Raw genomic sequence first — 19,882 nt, 5'->3', positions numbered from 1 at the left:
CTATATGATAAAGGCTACATTCTGCAGAGGATGAGGGACCCCTAAGCACAATCCAGGTGACTGGGCATGGTTAAATGAGTTTTGAAGGAAAGCTAGGAAAATACTAGGTGGTAGAGCCTGGCTTTTCCTTTTGTGGCAAAGACATTCCTAATCACAGGAATATGTCTGTGTACACATGCACACTCGTGTGTGTGTGTGTGTGTCTGTATGTAAGGTGAGGAGCCAGTACATTCAGGGAAAGCACATGATGAAGAGCCCTAGGTTTGGGATTTTGGAGTCACTTATGAGCAGCTGAGGGACCTGCAGGCATATAAACAGTGGAGTGATCCAGTGAGGTTTGTCTTTTAAGATACATAATCAAGCAGTATTTTGAAGTCATGTTCTAGGGGTTGTGGGCAACGAGGAAGGACTTCAAGTGAGAAATAGTGAGGATATGTACTTAATTTAAATGGTATTATTTATATCTTCAGCATAAATCAGATACTTGCCTTAAGGAGGGTTAAGTAGAAAATGAACACTGTTAAATAGATAGGAAAGCAGCATGGCATGATGATGAAGGCATGAATTTTGTAGTCAGGCTAACCTGGATAAAAACTCTCAAGCCATTTCTTTGCTCACCGTGTGACTAATGTGGGTTCTGAGAGGCTGTAGAACAGCGAGGGCTTGGGAAGGGCCCTGAAACTGGGCTGCCCCATTTGCAGGTTGGGTTTTGCCACTTACTGGTTATGAGGCTGAGTAATTATTTACCTGTTCTCTGCCTTTCTTCCTGGTCTGTAACCTGAGTAATGGTTCCTGCCTATACTGTTGCTAGGGCAGTTAAATATATTGATAAGGCACTTAACATAGCTTGACTCCCAGGAAGCCCTTAATATCCATTGATTGTTGCTATCTATTACTTTTGAGCCTTTGTATCCTTCATTGTGAAATGGGATTGGCCCTTTGTTAATGGTGTTATGACAATTAGTCTACCGAAAATACTAAGATAGTAACTGACTTATACTGCATGCTCAAAAAATAGTTACTATTTTTAAGTAATAATAAATGTTGTACTTTTAAGATAAAATCTATCCTTTGGAACCAGCTACTGCAGTGTTCCATGTGAGGAAAGGACATTTTCTCCGCCCTTGATATCCTTGGCATCAACAAACAGTCTTGCCAGGTACTCAGAGTGCTTGAGGTACTAAGTACTTGCTCAGTGAAGACTCTGTGAGTAGAGTTTATGTTGGAGTGCTCCTGTGAGTTGGTGAAGGGTGGGAAAATGGTACCCATCATTGGCTAGATAGATTACATTTTAGGCACTGAAACCTTTTTTCCGTATTGATATGATTGAGGGTCTGAGTCTAGGCCAGCTCATCTGCTTCCAATCTTCATATGCTAGCTTATTTTACCATCTGCTAATTTGCAACATACACTGATACACGTTTATTCAGTGCCTGGCATTCTCAGACTTTCCTATTGCTGTGCTGTTCACTGATTGTCCAGATCTGTATCAGAGGAATGATTAAGGTTGATAGCCCTTATCAGAAAATGTTTGATATTTTTTAGCATCTTTATGAAAGATAGGGGAATTAAGGAAATTTGAACCTGGCTGAGTGACCATGGGCTGGTTCCTTAACATTTTCATGCTATAGTTTTCTCACCTTTGAAATGACACAATTATAATAAATATCATAAATTTGCCCTGAGGAGTAAATGAGTCATTGCTTTTGAGGGGCTTTGTGTCTGGCCTATAGTAAGTGCTCAGTAAGTATGAATTAATTTTCAAATTATTTTTGTCCATTCTAAGGGTATACTTAAATATTACTATGTCATAAATTACCTGAATTCTTAAAATCAGGGCAATATTTTCATACTTTTGTGCCATGCTTCTATATTTATAGTAAGCTAAAAATATTTTTCTTCTGCTTTGGTTTCTAAATGTATGTATGTTAAAAGCCATTGAAGGGCACACTTAAGATTCATTATGTATAAATTTTACTTAAGTAGAGCCAGAAACAAATACAGGTTGTATTTGTTTGTATTTGTCCAAATGCTCCAAACATAATGCCTTTTTTTTTTTTTTATAATTTGGAGCATGTCATATTTTGAACATTCTGATTAGGGATGTTCAGCCAGTAAAGTTTGTATGTAAGATATACCAAAACTCAAAAACCCCCACAATTTTAAATACTTCTGTCTCTAAGTATTTCAGATAAGGTATAGTTAACCTGCATGAAATCTAGTTAATGAAATGAATGCTAATGTGTTTAGGGGCAATTATTATGTCTATAACTTATTTTGAAACACATGAAATTAAGATTTTTGTTGAGGGGTAAGTAGAAAAATGTCAATACACAAAATATTTATGGTAGAATTAAGTGGTAGGTTTATGTGTATTCCTTGTAGAATTCTTCTAACATTTGTGTATGAATGATAGTTGTATAATATAATTTTGCGGGGGAAGAGAAGGAAACAGACATTGTAGATTGTCCTGTGTACTAAGAGCTCTTCAGATCCTTGAAGAAATGTAAATAAGTGTGAAACACTATCCCTGCTTTCAGAAACTCATCATCTTTTTTTGAACATTTGGCAATGTAACTAAATGGTAATAACATGCCAAATAAATTATAAAGGATGGGATTTTCAGTGTGTGGCTTGAAGTTCTCCAGGACTTGGAGAGTGAGGACCAGAGATCAGCAGATTCTTTTGTGCAAAACAGCCACGTTTATAGCTAACTCCTTTTCATACATAGGCATTCTGATGCGTTTAGTCAAATACAGATTTTTTTTTTTAATCTATATCTTCACAGTAGGTGTTTCGTGATGCACTTTTTCAATCAGATTAAAAATAGGCTATCTTTTGGGTTCCTACATACTTTGGTGTTAGAAAGAGGGCTTCATTCTCAAGAAGGTTGGAACTGACTGGTCCAAACAGAAGTGCTCTCAGAGTTCAGAAGAAAGAGCTCTTCAGCTTACTGAGGTCTGGCCAGGCTTCAAGGTGGAGGTGGAATCTGAGCTGTGTGTTGGGAAATGGGTAGAATTTGAATAGGGTGAGAAGAGATGGAATGCATTCTAAATGAGGGAAGGATATGAACAAAGGGAGAATAGTTTGGGAAACTCTGAAGAGACCAGTTTTGTCAAAGAAGGAATTGATAGTAGATAAAGTTGGAAGTATCAGCTGGAGCAAAAGGTAGAGGAGCTTGAATGCCAGGCTGCGGAATTTGGGCTCCATCCTGGAGCCTGTAGAGAGCCAGCAAATATTTTGAGCAAGGCACTGATAAGGTGAAAGGTATTAATCTGTCAGCGATTTCAAGGATGGATTGGATTGGAAGAGACATGAGCAACAGTATGGAAGCTCCTGTGATTTGCCCCACTAAGGAACCTGAGCTCCTAGGACAAGAACAAGAAGAAAAGGAAAATGGAGTTGCAAAAGGCATTTCAAAGGAGCAGTCACCATTTATCCTCTATTATTTCTATTAAAAAGTCTACTAGTCTCACCTCTGTGAGTCAAGGCACAGTGCTACTCTAATATGCTGGACTTCTGTGAATAACAGGCTTTGAAATTGACTACCATAGCTTATTGGTCATGTAAACCCTGAAATTCAAGTTTAGTCTATAGTGTTAATTTGGTTCTCATAATGTTGTACAAGGTGTGCTATTTTGAAGAGCTGATATTCTTTCTACTCCCTTGTAATATAAAGAAGATGAGTTTAATCTTTGGAAAGATAGTCCAATGGCAGAGCCAATATAAACAGAAAGGAACGCCTCATTTTCTAAGTGAGAATTAGCTAAAGAAAAAAATATGTAGTTCATAGATATACACTTTCAGGTGAAGAAGTGGTTAAATGGATGTTTAAAATAATGGATTCAGTCATATGTTTTTTTTTTTTTTTTTTTTTTTTTTTTTTGACAGGCAGAGTGGACAGTGAGAGAGAGAGACAGAGAGAGAAAGGTCTTCCTTTTGCCGTTGGTTCACCCTCCAATGGCCGCCGCTGCAGCCGGCGCACTGCGCTGATCCTGGCAGGAGCCAGGAGCCAGGTGCTTGGATTCAGTCATATGTTTTTAAAGTATGATGCCATATAAAACATACATTGAGAAATACCGCTATTCTCAGGGCCAGTGCTGTTGCTTAGTAAGCTAAGCCTCCACTTACAGCACCGGCATCCCATTTGGTTGCTGGTTCATGTTCCAGCTCTTCTAATCCAGTTTTCTGTCCTTTGGGAAAGCAGTAGAAGATGGCCAAAGTACTTGGCCCCTGCACCTGTGTGGGAGATGCAGAGGAAGCTTCTGGCTCCTGGCTTCAGATCAGCTCAGATCCGGCCATTGCAGCCATTTGGGGAGTGAACTAGTGGATGGAAGACCTCTCTCTCTGTCTCTCAATCTCTCTCTCTCCCTCTCTCTGTAACTCAGCCTCTCAAATAAATAAATGTAATCTTAAAGAAAAAGAAATATCACTATTTTCTGCTTTTTACATGTTACATAATAATTTTATTCATTTTCTCCATATATGCCTCTGGTGTCCCTTGATACCACTTTTGGAATCATTTGACACAGTTTTTAAAAACATTTATTTCCACTTTGTGCTTTATGGTTCCAGAAAAAGACTTGGTAAATCTGTGAATGATGTTGTCATTGTATCAAAACCATACTGTAGCATTAAGTGGATTTTCTTTTGTGATCTCTACAGCATAATTATGTGAGGTGTTGCTTTACAAAGGGCTCTTTAAAGTTTATTTGTAGCAGTGTCCAGTATTTGCCTTTTAATGGTCATACCTGATGAATTGTTACTAAATCTATAGAATTTATAAGCTTTCTTTTACTTAGTAAGGTAGGGTTCTCTCTACACATACAAAAATTATAGTGATTCAAATTGTGTTCTGCTAATAATGAACCATCTCCAAATGGTACTTTGTTCAAAACAACATCATTGGCATGTATCCTAAAAGAGACACCTTGCAATAACTTACACACTAGTTGACTGAGTAGCAGTTTGAGAGTATTACAGCATCATATGTTTTTAATTGCATTGTGCAGTGTGGCATGAAGTCATTTTAGCTTTATCTGTTCCCTTAATAAGTACTGAGTTCCAAGTACAGGTCAAATATTGTACCAAGTTCTGTGGGAATATCATAATGTAAAAAGCATAGGTCCTACCAAGAAAATGAAATGTAAAAGGAGGTAGATTAGGATATATATTTTAAGGGAGACACAAATGCAGACTTAGAATTTGGGGGGGGGGGTAGTGGAAGGAATCACCCTTAGTTTGTATATTAGGGAAGACTTAGTGGAACAGTGGAGTTTTGCTTGAAAGTTGAAGGAAACATTGGATTTAGTTGTAATGGAGAATTTATAGAGTACTTAATGTTAGATGGAAAGGGACTAGCAAAACTAGATGTGAGGAAGCATTAAACATATTAGTAGACCTTTTTGGCTTAAATATTGTTTATTACTAGGATATGTGGTGTTTTGTAAAATGAGGATTATAGTATCACAAAGGGAAGATAGAAAAAATTAGAAGCAATAGTACATTTGGTAATATTCTTATAAATTATCAGTTTTATGAAAATATAAAATATGTATTGAAAACATGGGAAGTAAAGAAAAATATAAGTTTTATGTTTGGGGCCAACATTGTGGCATAGTGGGTTAAGCTGCCACCTCCAATGCCAGCATCCCATGTGGGAACAGGTTTGAGTTCTGATGGCTCTCCTTCCAATCCAGCTCCCTGCTAATGTGCCTGGGAAAGCTGTGGAAAATGGCCCAAGTGCTTGGATCTCCCACCCATGTAGGAGACTCTGATGAATCTCTTGGCTCCTGGCTTTCATGTGGCACAGCCTTGGCTCTTACAGCCATTTGAGGGAGTGAACCAGCAGATGCAATATCTCTCTGTCTGTATCTCCATTTGTCTCTCTCTAACTCTGCATTTCAGATAAAATAAATCTGAAAAATGAAGCCTTGTGTTAAGAGTGTAGAGGGCCTTCAGTACATGGTTAGAAATGGGAACTTAATTTAGGAGGTAATGGAGGACCTTCTGAAGACCTCAGTCAGGCAAGATTGGTGGAAACCTACGCTTTGAAAAGAAATATCTGCCTGCAGCAGGGAGAATGCAGACTGAAATGTTAACTTGCCAGCTTTCACAAGAGAAGAAGTGGAAGGTCATTAAGATAGTAGGCAGGCAATTAATAGGAAGGTGGTGAAAGAGTGGTGGAAGTTGCAGACTTGGCAGTACAGTGTCAGGAAGGAGGGGCTGGGAGAAATCAGGGAAAAGGAGACTCAGCATATGTGACTGATAGTGTTCATCAAAAGAGAGTGGTCCACTGTAAAGATGTTTCTGTTTGTACAGGTTGAGTTTGACCCATAACCAGGCAAGGCTGCACAATTGGTGTGTAAAGAATAGCCCCCATGACAAAGTTGTACATATGGATAGAGATTTGGGAGTCATACATGGAGGAAATTTTTTTATAATTGTGAGAGCATATCCAGACAGAAACAAGAAGGTAGAATTATAGATGCATAGAGTAGACAAAGGCCCATTCCACAGAAGAATGACAAATTGAGATTGAGAAAAGCTTGAACTGGGCAATTATAAAGATCCTTTTAGTAAAATAGTAGATGCAAAGGATTTGATGCAAAGGATTACAGACAATAGGGGAATACATCCAAGGATCGTGGAAAATGCATACTATAAGAAAACTTTGCATAGTTGTAAATTTTTTTTTACACCAAAGTATTTGCAAACTTTTAATTCAATTTTGCATGAACATTTGAAAGAACTTTCTGTGGTTACATTACTTTGAAGGTGAAAGTTCAGGAAACTTGGTCATGAAAAAAAGGAGAGGGACAGCATCATTATGGAGAAAAGACCTCAAACAATTAGAGAACTACTTGTTTCTGTGGGTAGAAGGAAAGGAGCTTCTTGAGATACAGTGTTTGAAGACGTTGAGAAACTAATAACCAAATAATGGATTTTTGTTGTGAAGGAGATGTGGAGCTGGCACCCAGAAGAGTAGTGTAGCTTTGACCCTGCTAAAGGAAAGGGCATTTCCATTGAAATCAGTCAGTGGAAAACTGGGAAATATTGGAGGAGGATAAAAGATTATTGTGACTTCAACATTCTTTATAAAATATTTGATAAGCATATGAGAGAGAGAGAGGGAGGATGAGGAGTAGGATATGCTTCAGGGGTTTGAGAGAAATGGGGAAAAGTCGATGAAATGTGTTTCAGACAGGTAAGAGGTAGAAACAAGGGATTGTCAAATAACAGGATGACTCAGAAGAATAAGGAAAGAATAAATTTAAGTGGACTCAGCATGCTAAATGTGACCTCTCTGTCGTGCTGTGTAGCAGCCGAAGGGTGAATAACAATGATCATCCATCCTGGGACTGGAGTTTGACAAAATAGATGTTTGGGCAAATGAGATGTCACCACATGGCACAGAGACAGCCAGACATGAGAGGTCTTGGGTTCTGGACTGGGCAAAGCAGGCTAGTGAAACTAGACCAGGAAGCATAGGTAGGGGTTTGGAAAGATGGGATGTCCTGATGAACACTAAGCCAGTCCAACAGAAGTAAGTGAATGTAGGAGGAGGGTGGTGCTATTTCTTGTGGTCATACAGTTTTAAGCCATGATGTAACTGAACCAGTGAATTACCAAGATTGAATGAAGGTGAATCTCAGTGAGGCAGAAGAAGTGAAGGCCTCATGATGAGTAGCAGGGAGATGATGAACTGAGTTGCTGAAATTACAATAGGAAACAGAATTGAAACACTGAGCTGGTGCCAAGCACAGCCAAACTCTGCTGATTTTTAGAGTTTGATGAAAGTTCTGAGATGAATTTAAATACTGATGGGGGGTGGGGGTGAGGGAAGCGCTGCTCACTCAGGCCAATGCCTTCCCTGTACTTCCTGAGCAAATTCTTTATAACATAGAAGCTGGCTGCCATCCAGTAGGAAGCACTGTTCTTTGGGAGTGAACTTGCTTTAGCTGTCCTCTTAATGTGCACTGAGATTTATAACTAACCAAACGGGCTGAATGTTTGTCTTGTCTGATTGGCCTGTTGTCTTATTGAGATTTATTCCTATGACCTCAATATTCAACATGCATGGAATCATGGTATGATAAGGTTGATTGGAAGACCTTGATAGCTAATGTCACTGTATTAGTCTGGCCTTTGTTGCTTTAACTAAAACATACCCCAGGAGCTTCCTGGAGGGGGTGTGTGTGGAGGGAAAGGTTTATTTCAGCTTACCATTTGGAGGGTTTAGTTCGGGATTGGGAGACCCTATGGTTCAGTGTCTGATAGAGGCTGGTCATGGTTGCTGTGGAGGAATGATCACATGGTGAGTCAGGACACAGAGCCAGGCAGAGCGTGAACTCAGTCAACCCTCTTGCAAGAACCACCCTTTGAGGTCATACCCCAGTGAGGTGATGATCTCCCGCCAGACCCATCTCTCAGATGCTATAATTAGATCAAGTCTCTACCTTAAACCAATCCGCCTTTCACACTGAGAAATTGAAGTTTAAATGTCTACATGAGTTTGGGGGCAACTGATCCTACCCAGCCCATAACAATCACTAGCTCTAGTGATCTGATGGATGAGTCACTGCTTACATTTATGGTACAAGAAGTGGGGTTTCTTGTATTCATGAGCCAGCTTCCCCAAAAGGGTGCTAAGGAGAGATGGTCACAGTTTCTTCCAGAATTCTTGATTATAATTGCTGTGTATTGCCATTCTCCTGCCAGTCTTTTTTCAGAAAGAGCATACACTGATTGAAAATTCTGAGGTAGAAGTTTTCTTAACATAGTCGCTGCTTAGTTCCAGGTTAACTTGATTTTATTTTTGATATTCTGAGGCATGACCTCCTGGTTGGTCTTATGCAAGTCATTTCACTTTAGATTCTTTGAATTTTCTTACCAATGGGTAAGCTGAACTTCAATGTGAAGTTTAGAATAGATTTTGACTCAGTTATCTGTATCTTCGGAATGCTTTGAGGGGCCAGCGTTGTGGTATAGGGGGTTGAGCCACTGCTCCACTTCCGATCCAGCTCCCTGATAATGTGCCTGGGAAAGCAGTGGAGGATGGCCCAAGTCTGTCTGTCTCTCTCTCTCTTTTTCATTCTGACTGTCAAATAAATAAAAACAAATCTTATAAAGAATGCTTTCTCATCGTTGAAAACACACCATAAAGGTAGTTTATAACAAAAACACTGTAATAAAAGCATGAGCTCTGGACCCAGCACAATGCTAAGTGATTTATAACAATTTAGGTTTTTTGAGTGTTTACATGTAATCCCCACTACCAGTGAGGAAGCAAAGGCACACAAAGTAGAGTAACTTATTCTAGGTACACACTGTTAGTAGGAAAGCTAGATTGAAGTTGTTATCTTCAAGCTTGTACTTTTGCCTTTTTATCCAGTGTTGCTCCCTGATATTACTTCCCAAGAGAAAGGCATTTAGCCCAACCAAAAGAGAATATTATTATACCTACTATTAATAATGGTGATGAATATACTTTCAGTTCCCACTTTATACCATACGCTTTATATACATTATTGTGAATCAGTTGCATTTTGGTAATGTAAATATAATTTTTTAAAATTTTACATAGATAAGATAATTAAGGTCAGAGGTCAAATAAGACTTAGAAAGTATTATTGAAGGTAGTTAGACTCTCTAACTCCAAAATGAAAATTGGTCAAAAGCATCAAGGGATGAAAATTTGTGGCAAAACAGAAGAAAACAAGTTTCCCAGCATGGTTTGGACCTATAATGTGTGACCAAGTAAAGGGGTTACAGGGACCAATGAGAATAAAGGGACTGTGGGAGAATTTCTGAGGGTATTTTAGAGGATAAATGAGTCCCTGAGGATCAGGTGGAATTTTGAAGACTTGTGATGGTAGGAAAAGAGATGTGCTTGAGTATGGGAAAAAACAAACAAAAATTGCTATTTTCTAATAGACTGAAGTCATGTAACAAAAGAGTATGATGGAGATGAAATAATCTTACAGTTCTTTAGAAGGGATCATTTATAATTTTTCTTTTTAGATAGGTGGCTTGGGTGAGAAAGCTGCTCTCACATGTGACAGTACCCTTTAAAACTTGAAACATTGGAGAGTGCTGTGTTGTATCATCTACAGCCTATCGTGGTAGTGAGGAGGGGTTGGCTAAAACTTTGATGGCAGAGATTCTTCTTGTCTTTTTAACTCTCTGGCGAGGGTATTCTTGGCAACAAAGCCAGAGTCTATGTTCATTTGACTTTCCTTCAGAAACTATTTTACATCACAATAAATCACCAGTCTTTTTATTATCAAGTTCTTGGTGATCTTAGTATTCGATTACATTACCTGATACAATCGTGAATATCCTGGTGGTAGTTTTATGTACATCTTCTTGTCCTCAACAAGGAGCTTTTCAAAAAAGTAGATTAACTGGGAAAAGTGAATCTTTAGCCCTTAGTGTATATAGATGGATATATTTGAACAATGACAAAAAGCAGTGCACTTGGGCATAAAAGAAAAGGTATCTTCTTCCTTTCCTTTCTATTCTTTTTGCCTCGTTTTAATGGATTCCAAGTATAATTGAATGGGCCTCCTGAGAGTGAAAGCTATAGTCAATTAAACTAATCATATGGGAAATAGCTGATGTACACTTTAGGAATAGTAGTGGTTTTGGTGATTATATAGTCCAGTTTACAGAATTTTAGACCTTAAAGTTGGCAGACTTAAAATTCATCTGGACTAAAATCCTAAGCAGTGGAAGGATTTCTTCTTTGCTGTCTTTTCCTGACTATGGGGCATGATGCTTCTACTTGAGTTCTTACAGCAAGTTCACTAGACTGAAGCTCTCAGACTCTAGGAGACCAAAAACTGTAGGAGCTTTGCTTTCCACCCTATCTATGTTGTGTGGCACTGTGCCCCAGCTGTCCTGCTATGTTGTAGTTTCTCTCTTTTTAAAGATGAATTTATTTATTTGAAAGATAGAGTGACAAAGAAGGTGAAGAAAGAGAGAGATCTTCCATCCACTGGTTCATTCCCCAAATGCACACAGTAGCTGGGACTGGACCAGGCTGTAGCCAGGAACTTCATCTTGGTTCTCCCATATGGGTGGCAGAGACCCAAGTACTTGGACCATCATCTGCTGCCTTCCAGACACATTAGCAGGAAGCTGGGTTGCTGAGCCAGGATTCAATCCCAGGCACTCCAATATGGCATCTCAAGCATGGCTTAAGCCACTGTACCACAAAATCTACACACTCTTTTTTACCATTTCTTCAAGCTTTTGTTAGGGGCATTAGAGCCAAAGACATTCAAAATGAAAGCCCATTTCTGCCACACCTCTGATTTCAGTTATTTGGATGTAAAACAAGAGGCCACAGTACTTGACTAGGGAGTTTATAAGTGCATTCTGAAACCTCCTTAGAGTTTAGAAAGATGAATTGCAATGACTATAGAGAATGTGACGTATGGTGGGCACATTACGCGACCTGTTTCCCTTGCACCTAACTCTAATCTTTGCTCAGCATGGAATTGATTCTGAGTTCAGAATCCCAGTGGTGATCTCTCCAGCAAAGAATGAAATGAAACTATTGCTTTGTATGTACAGGGTTTTATGTAAATTCTTTTTTTTTTTTTTTTAACAGACAGAGTTAGACAGTGAGAGAGAGAGAGAGACAGAGAAAGGTCTTCCTTTTCTGTTGGTTCACTCCCCAAATGTTCTCTATGGCCGATGCGCTGCACCAATCCGAAGCCAGGAGCCAGGTGCTTCTTCCTGGTCTCCCAAGTGGGTGCAGGGCCCAAGTACTTGGGCCACCCTCCACTGCCTTCCTGGGCCACAGCAGAGAGCTGGACTGGAAAAGGAGCAACCAGGACAGAACTGGTGCCCCAACCGGGACTAGAACCCAGAGTGCTGGCGCCGCAGGCGGAGGATTAGCCTAGTGAGCCACGGCGCCGGCCTGTAAATTCTTTTTAAGGGACATATAAGGTATGATGTATACGGATGAGTAGGAAATTCAGAAACTCTGCACTAGCATAGAGTACTTGCCTTCCTAAAGCGATGCTGGTATAGTGTTATGAAGAGCAAGATTGTTATGTTGCCTGGCGGTGTGGGCAGAAAAGGGAAATACAGGCTTATGTCAGAATTTATTAGCATCAACTAAGACTTCTAACGCAAAACAACTGGCAGAAAAGTGAAAACTTCAGTTACAACCTCAGTTATACTGTTGTGTGGTCTGCATTAAAATCACCAGGCAGAGTGATTCACATTAGTCTCGCTGTTTCTGTTTTTCTCCCTACATACAGCCTTGTTTAAGAAACCATCTAAATAATTAGTGTTTTTGAAAGTGACTATCTGATACATCTATTTATAATGCTCATTCTAAAACTGCTCATTGTGCACTGGTAAAATATTTGGAAGTCCAGTAGTTGTGCAAATTCGTCCTTTGCCTACTTTTTCTTAGAGACTGGCAACATTGAGAGGAGGAAGGAGCTGCATCTTCTCCATCGTCTTTTCCCACTGAGTTTACTTTGTGAGCAGAGCTTCCCTAAATAATTATCCTCATGTTGTGCCTTCATATTGAAAGCCATGTTACTGATTGGGGGTGGGGGTGAGCACCTTTAAATTTATTATTGCACTCTTTCAGAAAAGCTGTTAGTAGGGAGTGAGTAACTTTTACAAAGTAGGCCAGGCAGATTCTAATGATGGCATTCACCAGTACTTTCTAGGGAAAATATAATGCTATATCTTCATTTTAAGAATAAAATCTAAAGCTAGAGAGGGAATGGATTTCTGAGGTGGTCTGACTTGCCTGTTAGGGGTATTGTAATTCTGCCACTTTATCAGAGGAATGTTTTACTTTGGAAAATCTGTAACTTAAATCTAAGTTATTTCACAACCCAAAGAGACTTTACAAAGTCATATACATATTGAACAAACTTATCCTGTCTGTATATTTTGAAAGGGAAAACTTCATTTCTGCTACATTTAGACTGAATGTATTTTGGGTACAGAGTGTACATACAATGTTGATGAATTGTCTGTCCTCTATGGTTGGGTGGTAATAGCAATCCAGTAGATTGAGCATTCTGTTTTTGAGGCGTGCTGGGTAAGTGAGAAAGAATGTGTGTGTGTGTGTGTGTGTGTGTGTGTGGTGAGTGTGTGTGAGTGTATACGTGCGCCCCTGTTGGTGCACATGCCTGCGCGTGCCTGTCCTTGAACATCGTGACAACCTGCAGTGTTACACTTAGCCTCTGCTCACTTTTTCAGATTCTTTTCTTCTATCCTTTTGATCCTGTTTGACCAAGTCATGGAGATTTTTCTACTAATTCCAGGAAACAACTTCATATTGCATTATGTATATTTTGAGGATACATTATTTATGCATAAGCAATTTAGCTAATATGTGATGCCAGTGAATTTAATTAGTTTAGAGTACTTTTCAAGGATTTAAAAACTTGCACAGTAGATTGTTTCCTTTGGAAGAAAAAAATCAACCTATAAATGCTTTTTTTTAAATTTTTGATTGCTATATTACTACTTGTACATTTTTATGGGATACAGTGCAATATTTCAACATATGGACAGCATGAAACTGATCAGGAAATTAGTATATCCTTACCTATTTTCTTTATATAACTTTTTAAAGATTTATTTTAGGAATATTAATCTAATTCATGTTCAAATAGAAAAGATTTTTTAAAAAATTATCTGTCATATTTTGCATGTTATTTCCTCTCAGACTTTTACAAACTCCTATTAATTGGGTATCTGATCTGTGTTGTTTATTTTGTAGTTAAAACAGAGCCCATGAGCAGCAGTGAAATAGCTTCTACCGCAGCAGACGGGGCTTTAGACAGTTTCTCAGGGTCAGGTAAGGCATAAATGTTAGATTTTCACATTACTACTATGCATTATATTTCCAAGTTTATTTATATGTATGTGGAGATAAGTATGTGTGTGTTTATAGGTGTATGTGTCTGGGTGCATATATATATATATACCTATTGATGCATTCAAGGGGTCTTCAAAAAGTTCTGGAGACTATGTTGGGGAAAACTAGGCATCAAAATTAGCCTATCTTCAATTTCATTTTTCCATGAACTTTTTGGAGTACCCTTATCCATGTGTTCAGGCTTTTTATGCCTTTTTATACAAAGTACACCTTTTCTTAGAGTTACATGTTTGCAATTCTGGTGTTTTCATTCAGTGTAAAGAAGTATTTGCTAAAAATATTGGTATCTAATAAAGTAGATAAAGGGATTTTGTTTTATTCCCTTTGTTCTACTAAATTATTATGCTAATGATTCCTTCCCCTTTCTCTTTCATTTGCTCGTTTTTCCAGTTCCTTCAGGCACAATTTGAATGCTTATACCCATTAAGGAAACTTAGCAAGCTATTCTCCTAGAGACAACCTTGTCAACCCTATATCTAAATTAAATACACTCTGTAAAGAAGCGCTAAATTCCTTAGTTATTAATTTCTTTCACATCAGTAAAATCTGCTTCTAATAAACAAAACATCCAAGCTTTGCATCTATCATGGTGAAATTACTGATAAGAAAGTTGCTGTGATAATAAAAGTAACAGTGAGAATCTCATTATAGAATTGCCAAGCTACCCAGACAGGAGTATTTCATGTAAAAACTATTTATACCAGAGGTAATTCCTGAAATTATTCATCCTTTAATATTAATTGTTATAGTTGTCAAACATTTTAATCAGACATGCACTACTTTCATAAATTTGTATTGGTTTAGTCTACTCACGGAATGATTTATTTAATACCACCACAACAAAAAGTAATTATATGTGAAGCAGATTTAAAATTAAATGCAAATATACAGCTTTGATACTAATGATACCAGATGGAAGTTCTGAGGGAATAACAAAAGGTATAATAGCCGCTTGTTCTTTCATAAGCCATTTACTAGTATTTGACTTTGGCCAGGCAGTGTGCTTGGGGCAATTATGAATTCATAGATGTGTGAAGTGGCCCTAGTGAATAAATGACTAGACCATCACACTATCATGTGCTAATAGCCAAGGGGATTCCAGGGAGCCCCCAAGAACACCCAGGCAGGCACCAACAGACTGGGGTGGAGTGGGGCGGGCAGGAAGGTGCTTCCTCCTGGTCTCTCATGCGGGTGCAGGGCCCAAGCACTTGGGCCATCCTCCACTGCACTCCTGGGCCACAGCAGAGAGCTGGACTGGAAGAGGAGCAACCAGGACAGAATCCGGTGCCCCAACCGGGACTAGAACCTGGGGTGCCGGCACCGCAAGTGGAGGATTAGCCTAGTGAGCCACAGCACTGGCCTGTACTGGCTCTTAAAAGATGAATTGTAAAACCACACATGTAGGACTGGCGAGGGGGATTCTGGGCCAGATGGAGTGCTCTGGGGGTGGAGACTGTGGCACAGAGGGTGTGGAACTCTGAGCTTCTGTGAATAGGTCAGCATCCTGGTGTGTGCAGTGCTAGCCTCCAGTGCAGGCTGCAGGGGGAGACGGACCAGAGTCTGAACAAGTTTGAGTTACCTGCACAGAGTTTGCTTCACTCTGAGTGCAGTGGGAGTCATCGAAGTTTGCGTGGTCATATTCGTAGCACAGAATCATGACTGTAGGGGCAGGGTGGATGGAGTCAGATGAACTGAAGTAGAGAAACCAGTTAGAGATTTTTTTGGGGGGTGGTGGCTATGAATTTGAGTGAGAAACACTGAAGGCCTGAGATAATGCACTGACATTGTTTGTAGAAAAGCGGGTGTTAGATGTATTATGAAGTAGAACTTATAGTCATCAGTGACCTATGGCATGAGGGGTAAGTGAGACAGAGAAAGAAATTGAGCAGTAGGCAGTGTACAGGAGCATGACTGAGGCCATTGCTTGGTGCACTGGTTATGACACTGCTCTGAACACTTGCACCCCATTGGAGTGCCTGTGTTCGAGTCCCCAGCTCTGATTCCAAGACCCAGATTCCGTCCCCAGATCCTGGCTTTGGCCTGGCTCAGGGAACAAACCAGCAGGATGGAAGCTCTCTGTCTCTCTCGAATAAACTCTCTCTCTCTCTCTCCTCTCTCTTCTTTCTCTCTCTCCTCTTCAAATAAAATTAAAATAAAATCCATATTTGAAAAAAAAAGAGCATGTGGCCGACATCATGGCCTAGTGGGTAAAAGCTACCGCCTGCCATACCAGCATCCCCCTTGGGTGTCAGATTGAGTCCCAGCTGCTCCACTTTCAATCCAGGTCCCTGCTAATGGCCTGGGAAAAGCAGTGGAAGATGGAATTGCTTGGAAGTGGAAGTGGAGGTACTTGGGCACCTGCCACCAGTATGGGAGACCCAAATGCAGCACTTGGCTCCTGCCTTTGGCCTGCCTCAGCCCTAGTCATTGCAGCCACGTGGGGAGTGAACCAGCAGATGGAAGATCTGTGTCTGTCTTTGTTTCTTCCTCTCTATCTAACACTGACTTTCAGATAAATAATCTTTAAAAAATACAGCATATTTGACAAAGAATGATGGTGACCTCACTCTAGGTGTTATTGAATGTGAGGTCACATCTACCTGAAGAGGGTCAAGCAGGGTTTGGAGTTCTGTAAAGATTTTCAATTGAGATTTTGAAAGTGTAGAGGAGGTTCAAGCTAGTGGGCTGCAACAGGGTTAAAGACAGAACTCAGGAAAATCCAGCACGTGTAAGGGATCCCAGAAGATGGGATGAAAGCAGGGATTATAAAGAGGGAAGAACGTTGGACTAGAAGTGAAGGCAGGAAAGAATTTCTACCAGTCCCAGATTCGTACACCAGACGTTAAACATTAAGAGAACCTTACTGACATGACAAAATGTCAGCTATCTTTTTTTAATTTAAGGTAAACAAATTTCAAGTAATCCATATATACAGATTTAGGAACCTAGTGATATTTCCCCTCTTACCCTCCCTCCTGCCCACACTCCCACATTTCCTCCTCATTCCTCTCTTATTCCATGTCTTAATTTTTAACAATGATCTACTTTCAGTTTACTTTATACTCATAAAATTAACCCTACATTAAATAAAGAGTCCAAAAATTGTACTCCCAGTCCCTTCCCATATGCCTGCTGGATGCCCTCACCACCTTCAAGTTTGTGCATGAATTGTGTTTTCTCTCTGTGGACTCCCCCGACCACCCTACTCAGTGTTGCACAACTTTCCTTACTGCTTCCAGTCTTTCTAATAGTCTGAATCTCCCTACCCTCACCCCATAACACTCAGAATCTTTTGCAAAGTCTATAATTTTCATCAGCAGTATGTTTATTGTTGGACTCTTCACCCCTATCAAAACACGTGAAGGCATGACTTTACCTTCTTTTGTTCGCCTCCGTATCTCTGACGTCAGAATAGTGCCTCGTTCATATTAGACACTCAGACATTGGCTGATGAATTAACAGATACAGGAGTGGATGAATCAGGGATGGCTTCTGTGTTCTCTTCTGAAGTGGTTCAAAAAGACAGTAGCAATAGGTCTGTGTGGTTGAAAAGTTGGAGGGTAATTGGAAATAGGTGCTCTGGGGGGTAGGGAAGCATGAGGCTGCTTAAAACCGCAGGACAGGGTTGACAGTAGAGCTGGGGGATCCCAGCAAGACTGGAGCTGATACATGTGGAGCCTTCATGCTGGAGCAGTTTTCCCCTACAAAGGCTTAGCAGCCCAGGGGAAAAACATACTTGGTTTGATCCAGGATTGGAGATTTTCCAAGTAGAAATATGAAGAGAGAGAAGTAAGAGAATCAGTAAAAGAACTGTGTAAAATAATTTTCCATGTATCCAGGATAGATAAAAAGAGAAAGTGGGGGCTAATAAATGGAGAGAAGATAAGGATGTCAGGGGTCTTGTATCTCTTAATGTCTTGATGAGGTTTTAGAACAGGTGGAAGGAGAATAAAGATATGAAAATTTTGGAAAAAGATAATGTACATTACTTAATCCCAAAACTCAACAAGGCTCCCACCATATGCTTCTACACTCGGTTCTCTGTATCCCTTCTTTGGGTTTTATCACTACTTTAAAAACTATTGTTCAGTGTCTATCTTTTTGGCAAATTATAGCCGTATAAGAACAGAACTTTTGTTCTTCTTGTCCATGCTCACAGTCCCAGTGGCTACCATGGTGTAGAGCACATGAGAGACGCCTAGCGAATCTTTGAGTAAATGAGTGAATTGGTCGCTGTGGCTGGGGCTGGAGACCATGGTATGAGGAACAAAGTTAGGTTGTGATGCTGAATTGGTGATCAAAGGTGGAAGCTAGAGTTGGGGACAAAGCAGATTGAGAAAAGTGTTGATGTGAACATTGACGCTTGTTGGGAGGTGTACAGCATGCTCAAGTTTTTAATGAATGCAAGGCCATGTCCAGGATATGGGTCATTCATGGAAGTGTTAAAGAGCTGTGATAGATCTCAGAGAAGCAAAGGTTTTATGGGAGAGCAGAAATCTGATAATTGGGAAGAAGCAACAATGAGATAATATATTCAGGTCTTTTTGGTGTCGGAAATCTGAGAGAATGAGCAGCCTGCACTTGGGAAAAGTATGCAGGAGAAGCAAGGGCCTTGGAGAGGAGCTTAGCTGAAGGCAGAGGGGTAATTAGGTGAAGAACTTGAAGCAATAAAGGGTCTTTGTTTTGATATATTGATTCTTTCTTTTGGATATAGAGGAAAGAATTGAGTGAAGTGAGAAGAGTAGAAGTACAGAGCACCATTGATGTGGGTTTTTTTTTTTTTTTAAAAGAATGTATTTATTTATTTGAAAGGCAGAGTTACAGAGAGATCTTCCTCTCCTCAAGTGGCCACAATGGCCAGGACTGGACCAGGCCAAAACCAGGAGCCAGAAGCTTCATCCAGGTCTCCCAGGTGCCCAAGCACTTGGGTCATCTTCCGCTGCTTTCCCCGGGCCATCAAGAGGGAGCTGGATTAGAGGTAGAGCAGCTGGGACAGGAACTGACACCCATACAGAACCCCTGCATTGCCTGTGGTGGCTTTACTTGTTCCACCGCAACTCTGGTCTCTGGATATTCTTTTATTGTCTTATATTTTCTTCTCCTTTCCCTTTCTCTCCCTCTCTTTTTCTTTGTTTTCTCTCCCCCTCCCCAACTCTTCCTCTTCTCCCTTCCCCCATCACTTTTTTTTTCTTTTTCTTTGAGTAAAGAATGAAACTTGTGGCATATTGAAATGGCTCTGAGCAGAACTTAGGATTTATAGGAGAAAGAAGTCTCCAAGCCTTTATCTCCAAACTGGAGTTGAACTGTGAGGTCACTGCTCCTACTGCATTCCCCATGACAGCTTAAAAATCCACATCTACTTAAAAAAATCTGTGTTGACTATTCTTGGTGTCTTTATAAAATTGGAAGGATAAAAAGGAAAAGGAGCCACTCTGCTATTGGTGACAGTTATCTCCCACTGTGTCTTTATTTTTCTTTTTTTTAAATTTATTTGCATACATTTCATAAATGTGATTCTTCCCACCCTACATGTCCTCCCACACACACTCCTACACCACTTCCTCTTCCCTCTCCTGTTCCCACTCTTGTTTTTTACTAAGATCTATTTTCATTTAAATTTATACAGAGAAGATCAACTCTATTCTAGGCAAAGAGTTCAACACTTTGTATGAGGGAGAAAAAGAGAGAGAAAGAAAAAAAAACAGAATGAAAAAAAAAACATAAAAAAAAGAACAAAAGCTGTTCCTCAACAATCCAGACAAGCACAAGATGTCATTGCATCTTGATGGTAATTTCACTCTTTTTTTTTTTTTTTGAAATTTAATTATCTTTAAAGAAGAACCCAAGAATGATACATCTTTTGGGAACACTTAGACATAACTATAATTTCTGTTACATAGGAATATCCTCCACTTAATACACTAAAATGAAGTAATTCTTTGAGTACAAGTGTTACTA

The 19,882-nt window shown here is 39.7% G+C and overlaps 1 protein-coding gene across 46 annotated transcripts in view; it reads left to right on the top strand.

The window, feature by feature from the left end:
- Window positions 1–19,882, top strand: part of EYA1 (EYA transcriptional coactivator and phosphatase 1) — a 371,713-nt gene that overhangs the window by 222,400 nt on the left and 129,431 nt on the right. For 42 of the 46 annotated variants that reach the window (XR_016235724.1, XR_016235723.1, XR_016235727.1 and 39 more), the window contains one exon: window positions 13,766–13,843. The exons of the other annotated variants lie outside the window; for them this stretch is intronic. Coding sequence is in view for 26 of the 42 variants with exons in the window: in XM_089335376.1 (XP_089191502.1) it covers window positions 13,766–13,843 (78 nt within the window). In the remaining 16 variants the exon portion in view is untranslated. The remainder of the gene's footprint in view (window positions 1–13,765; window positions 13,844–19,882) is intronic. 46 annotated transcript variants of the gene reach the window in all.

The sequence above is a fragment of the Oryctolagus cuniculus genome, chromosome 6 (genome assembly GCF_051225735.1).
Source record: "Oryctolagus cuniculus isolate XC-2025 breed Fujian yellow rabbit chromosome 6, ASM5122573v1, whole genome shotgun sequence".
NCBI lineage: Eukaryota > Metazoa > Chordata > Mammalia > Lagomorpha > Leporidae > Oryctolagus > Oryctolagus cuniculus.
The sequence above is the reverse complement of the archived record's forward strand: the minus strand, read 5'-3'. Positions and strand labels throughout refer to the sequence as shown.